The 14,007-nt window shown below is 37.8% G+C and overlaps 1 protein-coding gene across 1 annotated transcript in view; it reads right to left on the bottom strand.

Moving 5' to 3' along the window:
* The window catches only part of ZNF782 (zinc finger protein 782), a 55,203-nt gene extending 45,524 nt beyond the window's left edge, over positions 1 to 9,679 (bottom strand). Inside the window, exons 1-3 of the mRNA XM_065879874.1 lie at positions 9,647 to 9,679; positions 7,745 to 7,795; positions 1,329 to 1,455 (exon numbers count right to left, since the gene is read on the bottom strand). Of these exons, the coding sequence (XP_065735946.1) occupies positions 1,329 to 1,455; positions 7,745 to 7,795; positions 9,647 to 9,679 (211 nt within the window). The remainder of the gene's footprint in view (positions 1 to 1,328; positions 1,456 to 7,744; positions 7,796 to 9,646) is intronic.
* Positions 9,680 to 14,007: the final 4,328 nt, after the last annotated feature.

Raw genomic sequence — 14,007 nt, 5'->3', positions numbered from 1 at the left:
AGACACAGACCTACTGGAGAATGGACTTGAGGATATGGGGAGGGGGAAGGGTGAGCTGTGACAGGGCAAGAGAGAGGCATGGACATATATACACTAACAAACGTAAGGTAGATAGCTAGTGGGAAGCAGCCGCATGGCACAGGGATATCAGCTCGGTGCTTTGTGACCACCTGGAGGGGTGGGACAGGGAGGGTGGGAGGGAGGGAGACTCAAGAGGGAAGAGATATGGGAACATATGTATATGTATAACTGATTCACTTTGTTATAAAGCAGAAACTAACACACCATTGTAAAGCAATTATACCCCAATAAAGATGTTAAAAAAAAAAAAAAGGCAAGCCAGAGCTAGAAAATACAACATTTGCAAAACATATATCTGATAAAGATCTAAACTCCTTCAACTCAACAATAAGACACAAACCAAAAAACTATACAAAAAAATGGGCAAAAGATTTCATGAGACACTTCATTAAAGGAGATTATGAATGGTTAGAAAGCACATGAAAAGAAGTTCAACATTGTTAATTACCAGAGAAATGCAAATTAAAATCCAATAAGATGCAACTAGAAATGTTGGTAATCAAAGAGCAATGATAACTCTCAGACATTGCTTATAGGCATGAAAAACAGTAGACCAAACTTGGGAACATTTGGCACTTTCTGAATAAGTTACATATAAACTTACAGAAGACCCAGTAAGCCCACTCGTAGGTATTTACACAAGAAATGAAAAGATACTGACACAAAGACTTATATGTGAATGTTCATAGAAGCTTTTTCATAACAGCCCCAAACTGGAAAAACACCCATGTGTCTATGAACTGAAAGGATAACAAACTGCAGTATATGCACACAAAGGAATTCTACTAAGGATAAAAAGAATAAACCTGTGATACACACACACACACACACACACACACACACACACACACACAAACACACGAGTCTCAAAAGCATCATGCTAAATGAAAGAAGCCAGACAAAACACAGTATATACTTTACGAATTCATTTATATAAAATTCAAAAAAAGGAAAAGCTATTGAAATAGAAAACAGATCAGTGATTGCTTGGGGTCTGAGAAGTAGAAATGAAAGGAGGGGACTCACTGCAAAGGGGTACAAGGAATTTTGGGGGCATGATGAAAATATTCCAAATCATGATTTTGATGATGGTAATCTACTGTATAATCTTTTAAAACCTATTGACTTGTACATTGAAAAGTGCTAAATTTTCCATTTAATATTCGTCAACAAAAGTGATTAACATTTAAAAAGAGAAAAAACTGAATTTGCATTCCTGAGGAAGTCACATGGTAAGGTCTGCTCACCCACTGAGACGAGGTGGCTGTAGTTCTCCAACATCACATCTCTGTACAGGGTCTTCTGAGCAGAGTCCATCTGCCACCACTCCTCCTGGGTGAACTCCACAGTCACGTCCTTGAATGACACTGATGCCTGTTAACAACATATTTCTAATCAATCTGAGGGTTCAGAATTGGGACATGGAAAATACTTTTGAAAACTAACTCCTACTATGTTTACTGTTTATTTAATTTTTATTTTTTAGTGGACTATAGTTGATTTACAATGCTGTATTAGTTTCAGGTGTACAGCAAAGTGATTCAGTTATGCATATACATATATCTATTATTTTTCAAATTCCTTTCCCATTTATGTTATTACAGAATATTGAGCAGAGTTCCCTGTGCTACACAGTAGGTTCTTGTTGGTTATCTATTTTAAATATACTAGTGTGTATATGTCAATCCTAAACTCCCAATTTATCCCTCCCCCCCCACCTTTCCATCCATGTTGCTGCAAATGGCATTATTTCATTCTTTTTAATGGCTGAATAGTATTCCATTGTGTGTGTGTGTGTGTGTGTATATATATATATATATATATATATATATATATATATATATATACCACATCTTCTTTATCAGTTCATTTGTTGATGGACATTTAGGTTGCTTCCTTGCCTTGGCTATTGTAAACAGTGCTGCAATGAACACTGGGGTGCATGTATACTTTCGAACCATGGTTTTCTCCAGATATATTTTTACTGTTTAGAGTTTAAAACAAAATGCTATAAAAGATGACTAACTCTGCCTTTGCTCTATAGCAGGGTATCTTCAATTTGGCACTACTGACACTCTGGACCAGATAATGCTATTTTTGTGGAAGACTGCCCTGTGTATTTTAGGATATTTACCAGTATCCCTGTTTTCTACTGATTAGATATCAATAGCATTCCCAATCATGACAATCAAAAATATCTCCAAATACTTCCAAATGTCTCCTGGGAAGCAAAATCACCCCTAGTTAGGAACCATTGTTCTATATGAATAGTGGACAATATCTTCAGCGACAAAACAAAATACCCAGTTTAAGAGATGACCTATACTAAGGCAAAGCAACAGCGATAAAGAATGGGAAATTAATACACAGAGATGCTGCACAAGCAAGTGGGTAGATGCTGATGCCATACAGAGACTGGAAGAATAAGTAAGAATCAGAGGCTGGGTCACAGGGAGCAGATGTTGTTCAACTGCACTCAAAACACCCGTGGAACATATGGAATTATTTATTTCATCGTTGGCTGCAAGATTCTGGAACGGAGAAGGGAAATCTAAAATGAAAATAAGGATCTAGGAGACAGTCATTAAGATGGTAACTTAAGTCATCAAGGAAAAAGGGCTGGTTCAGAAAGGACGCAGAAACTTTAGGAAAGAAAAGGAGCAAGTAGAAAATTCAAGGGAATAGCAAAATTTAAAAGGCAGGTAGAAAGATAGGCCAGGAAGGCTGAGAAAGAATTTCTAAGTGGTAGAAAGAGAAAACAGAAAGATTAGAGTACCAGAAATTAAGAGACGAGAGAATTACAAGCAAAAATTATTTCTCTAGTTCAAGGGAATAAACTGAACACACACATTTACATCCCCTGCCTCCAAAAACACATTCAGGTAAAATAAAAAGCTTTTATAGCTATAAAAGTATGACAAAAGAGGAATTCAGAGAAACGTCCCAGCACAAGGCCTGAATTTTGAACAAATTCTGGAAGATAGAGGGTAAGGTAGTATTGATAAAAAAAATAGAACAATATTGCCCACAATCTAATATAAATGTAGAAGTGGGTAAAAGGAACAGGGCACTGGTGAAAGCCCAGAAAGACGTCCAAGCTTAAACTGAAGAAACTGTGTAGTAGGAGAAATGATAAACAGAGTCAATTTCCTATTTGAATACAGGTGACATCATTTAAATGAGTGAGAAATGGCTAGATACAAATGTCATCGGAATAACTAGATGGCCATCTGGGAAAAGACTGATCTATATCTCACACCACAGAGCAGGATAAAATTAAAATGTATTCGAGATTTAACTGTAAAAAATAAAATCATACTCTAAAAGACTATACAGAGCAATTCTTTTATAAGGTCAGAGTGGGAAATGCCCAACTATGACTAAAAATCCAGGAACCATAAAAGAAAAAACTGCTAAACTTGACAACATAAAAATCAAATGCCTTCGAAAGACCCTGAATAGCCAAAGCAATTTTGAGAAAGAAGAACTGAGCTGGAGGTATCATGCTCTCTGACTTCAAACTATACTACAAAACTACAGTCGTCAAAACACTATGATACTGGCACAAAAACAGACATACAGATCAATGGAACAGGATAGAAAGCCCAGAAATAAACCCACACACCTATGGTCAACTAATCTATGACAAAGGAGGCAAGAATATACAAGGGAGAAAAGACAGTCTCTTTAACAAGTGGTGCTGGGAAAATTCGACAGCTACATGTAAAATAATGAAATTAGAACATTCTCTAACACCATACACAAAAATAAAATGATTTAAGATCTAAATGTAAGACCAAATACTATAAAACTCCTAGAGGAAAACACAGGCAGAACACTCTTTGACATAAATCACAGCAATATTTTTCTGGATCTGTCTCCTACAGTAATGGAAATAAAAACAACAATAAATAAATGGGACCTAACTAAACTTAAGAGCTTTTGCACAGCATAGGAAATCATGAACAAAATGAAAAGACAACCTACAGACTGGGAGAAAATATTTGCAAATGATGCTACTGACAAGGGATTAATTTCCAAAATATATAAACAGCTCAAACCAAACAACCTAATCAAAAAATGGGCAGAAGACCTAAACAGACATTTCTCCAAAGAAGACATACAGATGGCTAACAGGCATATGAAAAGGTGCTCAATATCACTAATTATTATAGAAATGCAAATCAAAACTACAATGAGGTATCACCTCACACCAGTCAGAATAGCTATCATCAAAATATCTACAAATCACAAATGCTGGAGAGGGTGTGGAGAAAAGGGAACCCTTCTACACTGTTGGTGGGAATGTAAATTGGTGCAGCCACTATGGAGAACAGTATGGAGGTTCCTTAAAAAACTAAAAATAGAGCTACCATATGATCTTGCAATCCCAATCCTGGGCATATATCTGGAGAAAACCATACTTCGAAAAGATACATGCACCCCAATGTTCATTGCAGCATTTTACAATAGCCAAGACATGGAAGCAACCTAAATTTCCATCAACCAATGAATGGACAAAGATGTGGTGTGTATATATCTACATATATCTATATATATGCAATGGAATATTACTCAGCCACAAAAAAGAATGAAATCATGCCATTTGCAGTGACATGGATGGACCTAGGGATAATCATAAGAAGAAGAAAGACAAATATTATATAATATCACTTATATGTGTAATCTAAAAAGATGATACAAATGAACTTACTTACAGAAGAGATATAAACTCAAAGACGTAAAAAACAACTTATGGTTATCAAACGGCAAAGGGGGGGAGGGATAAATTAGGAATTTGGGATTAACGTATACATACCACAATATATAAAACAGATAACCAACAAGGACCTACTGTATAGCACAGGGAGCTATACTCAGTATCTTGTAATAACCTATAACGGAAAAGAATCTGATAAAGAATATATATACCATATATATATGTATATTATATATATATATATATATATACACATTTGTATAACTGAATCACTTTGCTGTATACCTGAAACTAACACAACATTGTAAATCAACTATATTTCAATACATTTTTTTAAATGCCAAAAAAGTTCACCACAGTTAAAAACAAAAAACAAATGCCTTTATGGCAAAATTTAAAAAACATGAGCAAGGCAAAAATATGAAAAACTAGGAAAATTGTGCAATTTATATCACTGAAAAATGGCTATAAAGATATATTGGATATATTAATTAAAATCAGCACATCAACAGGAAAAACAGTAAGAAATAAACAGTTCAATAAAAAATATAGATGAATTACAAACAAAAAAGATGTTCCACCTCACTCATGAGAAGAGGAAAGCTTGTAAAACTAAACTTGAGTTATCATTTTTAATCATATTAGTAAAAATTCAAAAAGTTTGATGGCACACTCTATTTGTAAGGTTGTGGAGAAGAAACACACACTCCTAGACTGTTGGCTCTACCTTAAATTACCTTCAGAATCTGACCACTTGAAAGCAACTAACACCCTTAAATGATCATCATTTATTGCTAGGATTATAGAAATAGCCTCCTATATTGTTCCTGCTTTCACTACTACCCCACTAAGGTTTATCTTCAAAATGTAGAGTTATTCTTTTAAACTGTAAGTAAAAACTATCCTTTTGACTCAAAAGAATAAAAATGAAAACCCTCAAAACCCCACATTGCGAGAGATAATGTGTTAATGTATTGGAAGACATTTTGATCAAGATGTTAATTCTCCCCAAATTGATCGATATTACAGATTCTATAGTCAGTGCAGTCAAAATCAAAATCTCAGCAGGCTTTCCTGAGATAGACAAGCCAATTTTCAAAACTTTCTATAGAGAAGCAAAGTACCTAGAATCTCCAAAACACTCCTAAAAAAGAACCAAGTTGGAAGACACGTATTATCTGATTTCAAGAGTTACTATAAAGAGACACTCATCAAGGTAACGTGGTATTAGCAAAAGGATTAAGGTCATCAGATGTTAACAGAGTCCACATAGATATAGAGAATAGACTTGTGGTTGCCAAGGGGGAGGAGGGGTGAGGGGCGGAAGGATTGGGAGTTTGAGATTAGCAGATGCAAGCTTTATATATAGGATGGATAAATAACAAGGTCCTACTGTATAGCACAGGGTACTATATTCAATATCCTGTGATAAACCATAATGAAAATACAAAAAAGAATGTATATATATGTTTACCTGTGTCACTTTGCTGTACAGCAGAAATTAACACAACATTGTAAATCAACTATACTTCAATAAAATTTTTTAAAAAATAAAAAAAAGAAGTGAACAGAATCCAGAAACAGACCCAAACATAGGTTGCTAGTTGATTTCCCTCAGAGATGCCAATGCAATTCAATGGAGAAAGGATACTCTTGTCAACAAATGGTGCTGACAGGTGGGTATGCAAAGGTAGAAAGCGCAAACATGGCAAGTGCACGTTCCTCTACTCCCAATTCCTCTATTCTATTCTGCCAGCACAGAATACTAAGACCCTCAGACACAGAAATTCTTAGTTTTAGATTGGGCCAACGAGAACATACTTTGTCCTTTTCTGATTGGCAAGCTTTATACTGAAATAAAATTTTAAAGTTGATCAAAAAAGGAAACTATTGATATAACATAGATTTTGAAATCCGAAGAGAATACTATCAACAAGCTCATGAAAATACATTTAAAAACATAAATAGGGACTTCACTGGTGGTCTAGTGGGTAAGACTCTGTGCTCCCAATGCAGGGGGCCCAGGTTCAATCCCTGGTTGGGGAACTAGATCCGATCCCGTATGCATGCTGCAACTAAGACTCTGCGTGCCACAACTAAGAGTCCGCATACCACAACTAAAGATCCTGCATGCCACAACAAAGATCCAGTGTGTCACAACTAAGACCCTTCAGAGCCAAAATTTAAAAATAAAAATGAACAATTTTCTATGAAAACGTAATGAGGAAAGTTACACTAAAAAAAACCATACAAATCCATCATAGACTTATGACCAATAAATTAATCAAAATCTTCATGCAAAAAGTCTTCATAAGGCCCTAATTTATAGGTGAGTTTAACAAAATCTACATGTAACACAATTTTCTCATCTAAATTATTATTAAAGAAAAGGAGCAGGAAAATGTCCCATTTCCTTTTATGAGACTATGACCATGATACCATAATTGGACACAGAAACAAGAAAGCATAGTCTAATCCAAGTTGTGGATACAAAAATAAAAATCCTAAATACAGTATTAGCAAAAAGTCCTAGGAAGATATGTAAGAAGCAACTTACCACACTTATTAGCAATTAGGGTCTACACAGGGATTTAAGTTAACATTAGAAAATCCATTATACTGTTTACAGTATTTATAGATTAAAGGAAATAAGCTATAGCTTTGCTCCAATAGATACACAAAATGTAATCAATGTAATTTAATGCACATTCATGACTAATGTGAAATCTTAACAAACAGATACCTGGATGCAACCTTCTTACCCTGACAAAGGTAACCTATCAAAAGCTGACAGCAAACATCACAATTAATAGTAAAATAGTGTATATTATCCCTCAAGATTGACTTGATCTATTTTTATTTCTTTTTCCATTTAATGCATGGATGCTTCTTAACCTTATAAATCCACAAAAATGCAAAATGGGGAAAGAATAAAGAGCTCACCTGAGGTATGTTCATTTTCTGCTCTTGGGAGAGTAGAGAACTGTGGTTCAGCTGAGGGGACAGAAAGATGGGTGTCATGAGACATAACCTGTCTTATAGCTCCTAGATTCACTCCCCAAGATCTCAGCACCCCAGTTGGGGATCATCTTTCTTATAGGCATAGGGCCCTCTCAGCCTTGAAAAGGCACTACAGTGACCACATACAGGTGGCACCACCTGTCTTTGTGTGACTCTGAGATGACCATGAGGATTAAATCTGCAGTTTTTAACTGAGTGAATGTAAACTTTTCTCAATCATTTTAAAAATAATGCATGTGTCCTAACACAAGTAAATAAAAACAACAGAAGATTAGCTGAATTAAATACACCAAAGGATAAGACACTATACTTTCATTAAAATTAACGTAGCAGAACAATACTCAGTATGCACCATTTATCTATTTTTCTTATTAATATTATTTACCCGCTGGTATATACAATCTACAGAAAGCCTAATAAAAGAAATGGGATGCCTTAAGGCAGGAAATTTTAATTGTTTCAGCCGTGATATATTTGTCAAAAGGCCCTTTTGGTGACCTACCTGTGAGAGGGCGAAGTGCACTGTTTTCCTGATTCTGTCACAAACTGGGTTTCCCTGGACAAGTCACTGAACTTTTCAGGCCCGATGTCTTTAAAGATTTCAAGAGAGTTAGAAATGGATGACCTTGGAAAACCCTTCACATATCATCATTCTGGGATCCTGTGAGGTCAGCATATCACTAGTGTCACATGTGGTGATAGACACACGTGACAGCAACACAGCATCTTTGGGGGGGGCATTTAAGGGGAGTGGAGACAGCATTTCCTCCCTCTGCCTGGTTATCCCTTACCCCCAGACCTCACCCTCACAAGCTCTCCAGCAAAATGGCCTTTCCTGAATAGCCTGCCCCTGGACCAGTTCAGCTCACCTTGCTCTCCTCAAGGCTGGCCCAAACCCCCCACTGTCACATAGTCTGGTGGCTTCTGGAGATGGATGGGGTCATCACCAAGACTGGCTCATTCTGAGCAGGGAGATTAAGAACAGCTTCTGATCTTGCAAATCTAGGATCTGCTCCTTTCTGGGCTCTTCTGTCTCTGCTCTGAGGCTCTGGAACAAGGTCTAAGGTCATAGGGGTGCTCTCTTCCAGGTAAGACTCCTGTTAACAGAGACTCCCTGTTAACAGAGACTCCCTGCTTCCTACTTTACAAGGGTCACTTTGTTTCCAGGTAACTGAGTCGTGGATCCAAGAAACAATTCATTTTAGGAGCAAAAACCTAATTCTTGGAATTCATTATAATACCAGACTTAAAAGACAGACAGCCTGACAATGCAGAAGGGGCCAGGGACCTCTGTCTGCCCCAAGTGACCTGAAGAGACACTAGAAATCCCAGAATACATTTTGACACATGGTAGGATTCCATCTACATTCACTTTCCCTTATACTTCTGGGAACCAGCGACAGGCCTCTTTGCTAAGTGCTGTGAAGGCTACAATGTCGGTATTAGGTAGGTGTGATATTTAGACAAAGCCTGAGGCTGTAAGTAAAGCACACCTGCCCTTGAATCTAAACTCCCTCACTACTAGCTTGTGACCTGACCACACCGTTCCACCAACCTGAGCCTCGGTTTTTGTTAAAGTGGTAGTGAGAAAACATAAAGCCGTCCAATGAAAAGAATAAAGTGTCTTCCAACTATAATAGCAGTTGTCACATACTCAGTGCTCAGTATCTGGCACTAGTCTAAATGCTTTACAAGTGATGACTTAGATCTAAGTTTCAAAACAACGCCATGAAACAGTCATCATTAGTATCATTTTCATATGAAATACCTCTTACGCAGGTTCCTTCTGTAACCCTGCTTACAGGTGACAGACCTGTAATTTACCGGGCCCTTCTGCTCCAGAGCTGGGGCTCTCATCGCAGACCCCTGGCCACCGTCAGCACTATAAATTCACTTTGCCCCCTGCCGCCGACATGGGCTTTTTTTCCCCGAGCACACGGTCCCCACACACCCAGGCCTACACTGAGCACCTGCTCTTAACCGGACCAGCCCGACCTGTACCCCGGGAGCCCGAGGGCCGGGGTCACCCCCTACCGGCCTCCCCCAGGCTGAGGGCCCGCCCGGGCGCATACACCGGCGTTGGTGGGAGGGAGTCCCAAAGATTTTCCGCTTCCATCCCTAGGCACAAATGCACCCCTCTCAGCTGGTGCCCCCGCACTCTCACCCCAGGTGCGCACCCTTCACTTTCCGAGCCGACTCCCAGCTTCCCAAACCTCTTCCCTGGAGTCTAGAGAAGACGAAAGAGGAGGCGGGGATACAGCCGCACAAGCGCAGAAGCAGTCCAGAATCCCCTTCCCAGAGTGCCGCGCGGTAAAACAGAAGGATTCAAGACTACATTTCCCATAGACCTCCGCGTCCACTGCTGCGGTCACTCTTTAGGCGTTTACGCATTTTAGAAAGCTGAAGGGGGATGTCTTACAAGTGTCCTGCCCAGCCTCTCAAGGATCCTGAAAAGAACGGGTTAAATATCAACTTAAATGCCAGATGCAAAGGGTGGTCCTCTATTGGCTCCCAATTGAACCAGCAGTTTTTTCATAAGTCATTTGGAGACAGTTGGGGAAACTTGAATATGGATTGGATATTGAAAATGTTAAAATTACCATTACGTAGGTAAAGTATGAAAAAATTTTGAGTTACGTAAGAAAATTGGTTTTGTAAAAAAAAAAAAGGCAGGACGACTGAGGTATTTAGTATTGAAATTAAATAGCTGTAAAATTATAATTTTGTAATTTTTCAACTTGGGACCTCTACATGTTTCTATACAGCCAACAGACCCATTAACACCTAAGCCCCGTGCTGGCACCCCTGGAGCCCAGTGTGGAGGTTCTACTGGAGGTCAAGGCAGTGCTGCAGGTATAGATGTATTGATATATAAGGAAGCTGTTAGTTTTTATGACTCAACATTGTTTTCAGATGAATTCTATTATTGTTTCAACAAATTTTGTTAATTAAATTACGTTGATCTTGGATTTCTGTGCACATAACAAGTTTGCCTGCTTTTTGCTGACATACGTAATTCTTTGTCATTCTTTAATGAATTACAAATAACAGCACAAAAATGCTGGTCAAACTGTATTAAATCAATATTACATTAAATCAATCATAATAGACTTTAACATAAATTTCACTAACGGAAAGAAAGTGGTCACTACATATGTTCATGGAACAAATATTTATTGAAAACTTGCTGTGCGATAGACATCATTCTAGACGCTGGGATAACAACATCAGATAAAAGATATTAAATTCCCTATCCCCATGGAGTTTATGATCAGGGTTGTTGTCAGGGTCACCTCAAAAAACACATGTCAATTGTCAAGAAACAAAAGGACACTTGAGTTTAATAAACGGGGGCTCCAAAAACATGGGTAGGGTTGGTGAAGCATCGTGTAACTGATGATGGTAGGGACCCATTATCACTGTCAGGCTTATAGTGAGGGTAAGTAATATTACCAGAGCCTGGCAGAAAAGGCTACACTTATGAGAGCTGTGGCCTTAGGAAGAGAAACATTGTAATGGCCATTACATGGCTCTGCACAGCAAGCCAAAATTATAAATACACAAACCTCACTTGTTTTCTTCCCTCTAATGTCCTATCCTCTCTTAAGCATTTGTAAGCCCTATTCAGTACCTATTCCTAGAACTTCATCCACATCTGTCTCCTCCAGACATCTTATTCCAGTCTTATTCTTGTCTAGCCCCCCTCTACCCGTCAACTCATTGAGCTTTGGACATGAATCAGTATAAATCTAACCTCAGGACACAGCTCTTCTTCACAAAGTGAACTACTAAATATACCTCCTTAAAATTTGCCCCTGGGCAGATTTCTTATCACTACACATTTGAGAATCACTCCTAAGTGAGACTGTAATTGCAGTAGCCATAACTTCCAATGATGCTACCATACATTGTAGATCCAGTTTGAAGGAGATTCAACTGGTAGATGGCACAGGTCTCCCTTAGGGACTTTTGGGGAATGATTAATTGTATATACTTGTGTTATATACTTGTGTATATACTTGTGTTAAGTTACGAGAAATTTTGTCAAAAGGACCCAGTCTCTCCTTTACTTGAAGCCTCCTGTCTATAAAGTAGGATATATCAAGGACTGTGAAAGAGGATCTGAATCCCTTTTATGATGACTTGTGTGTTCTGCCCACGAGACACAGAATTTCATATAGGTATATATGTCAAGAAGTATCTTTGTAGGGTGCCCATCTATTCTATTTCACAGACTTCATTATTGAAGAGCCACCACCACAGATGTATTCAGGTTACCACAAAAGATGGCTGCACGTCAAAAAAAACTTAGAGAGTTTTAAAAAATATTTATCAGGATCTCGTTAGAGAAATACATATTTCATTGGTATGAAATGCAGCATGGGCTGCTCCTGAGTCCATCGTGGGTATACGCATATTGATAAATTTGCCCCTATCTAAACATAATTCATCTCTCCTGGTTTAATACCCTAAGGATCCACCCAAATATATGTGACCAAGTTTCTGCTTGTACTACTGAGCAAGATCATTTTTTAAAAATTGAAGTATAGTTGATTTACAATATTATATTAGTTTCAGGTATACAACATAGTGATTCGATATTTTTATAGATTATACTCCATTTAAAGTTATAAAATATTGGCTATATTCCCTGTGCTATATATTACAACTTTGTATCTTATTTATTTTATACCTAGTAGTTTGTACATCTTAATCCCCTTCTCCTACATTGCCCCTCTGCTACACCTCTCCCATTAGTAACCACTAGTTAGTTCTCTGTAAGTCTGTTTTTGTTTTGTTATATTCATTCATTTACTTTTTTAGGTTCCACGTATAAGTGAAAACACACAGTATTTGTTTTTCTCTGTATGACTTATTTCACTAAGCATAATACCCTCCAGGTCCATTCATGTTGTTGCAAATGGCAAAATTTCATTCTTTTTTATGGCTGAGTAGTATTCCATTGTATATATACCACATCTTCTTTATCCATTTATCTGTTGGTGGACACTTAGGTTGCTTCCATATCTTGGCTATTGTAAATAACGCTGCTATGAACATGGGGGTGCACATATCTTTTCAAATTAGTGTTTTTATTTTTTTTCAGACACATGTCCAGGAGCAGAATTGTTGGATCATATAGTAGCTCTGTTTTTATTTTTTTGAGGAACAGCCATACTGTTTTCCATAGTTACTGTACCAATTTACATTCTCACCAACAGTGTATGAGGGTTCCCTTATCTCCATAACCTTGCCAACATTTATTATATGTTATCTTTTTTTTTTTTTTTTTTTTTTGCGATACGCGGGCCTCTCACTGCTGTGGCCTCTCCCGTTGTGGAGCACAGGCTCCGGACGCGCAGGCTCAGCGGCCATGGCTCACGGGCCCAGCCGCTGCCGCGGCATGTGGGATCTTCCCGGACCCGGGGCACGAACCCATGTCCCCTGCATCGGCAGGCGGACTCTCAACCACTGCGCCACCAGGGAAGCCCTATGTTATCTTTTTGATGATAGTTATTTGGACAGGTGTGAGGTACTATGGTGATTGATTTGCATTTATTAGTGATGCTGAGCATCTTTTCATGTGCCTGTTGGCCATCTGTGTCTTCTTTGGAAAAATGTCTATTCAGGTCTTCTGCCCATTTTAAAATAGGGCTTTTCTTTTTATGTTGAGTTGTATGAACTCTATATTAACCCTTTATTAGAAATATAATTTGCAAATACCTTCTCTCATTCAGTAGGTTGCCTTTTTGTTTTGTTGATGGTTTCTTTGTTCAAAAGCCTTTAAGTTTGATTAGGTCCCATTTTTGCTTTTGTTTCCTTTGCTTTAGGAGACAGATCAAAATATATATATATATTGCTAAGACTTATCTTAAAGAGTGTACTGTTGTTGTTTTCTTCTAGGATTGTTATGATTTCCAGTCCTATGTTTAGGTCAATCAATTTTGGGTTTATTTTTGTATATGGTGTGAGAAAATGTTCTAATTTCAATATTTACATGTAGCTGTCCAGTTCTCCCAGCACCACTTATTGAAGAGACTGTCTTTTCCCCATTGTATATTTTTGCCTCCATTGTCATAGAATAATTGACCATAAGTGCATGGGTTTATTTCTGAACACTCCATTTTGTTGCATTGATCTATGTGTCTGTTTTGTGCCAGTACTGTACTGTTTTGATTACTGTA

This window comes from Phocoena phocoena, chromosome 6, assembly GCF_963924675.1.
Source record: "Phocoena phocoena chromosome 6, mPhoPho1.1, whole genome shotgun sequence".
NCBI classification, from domain to species: domain Eukaryota; kingdom Metazoa; phylum Chordata; class Mammalia; order Artiodactyla; family Phocoenidae; genus Phocoena; species Phocoena phocoena.
Note: the sequence above shows the minus strand (reverse complement) of the source record. Positions and strands in the feature narration are given on the sequence as shown.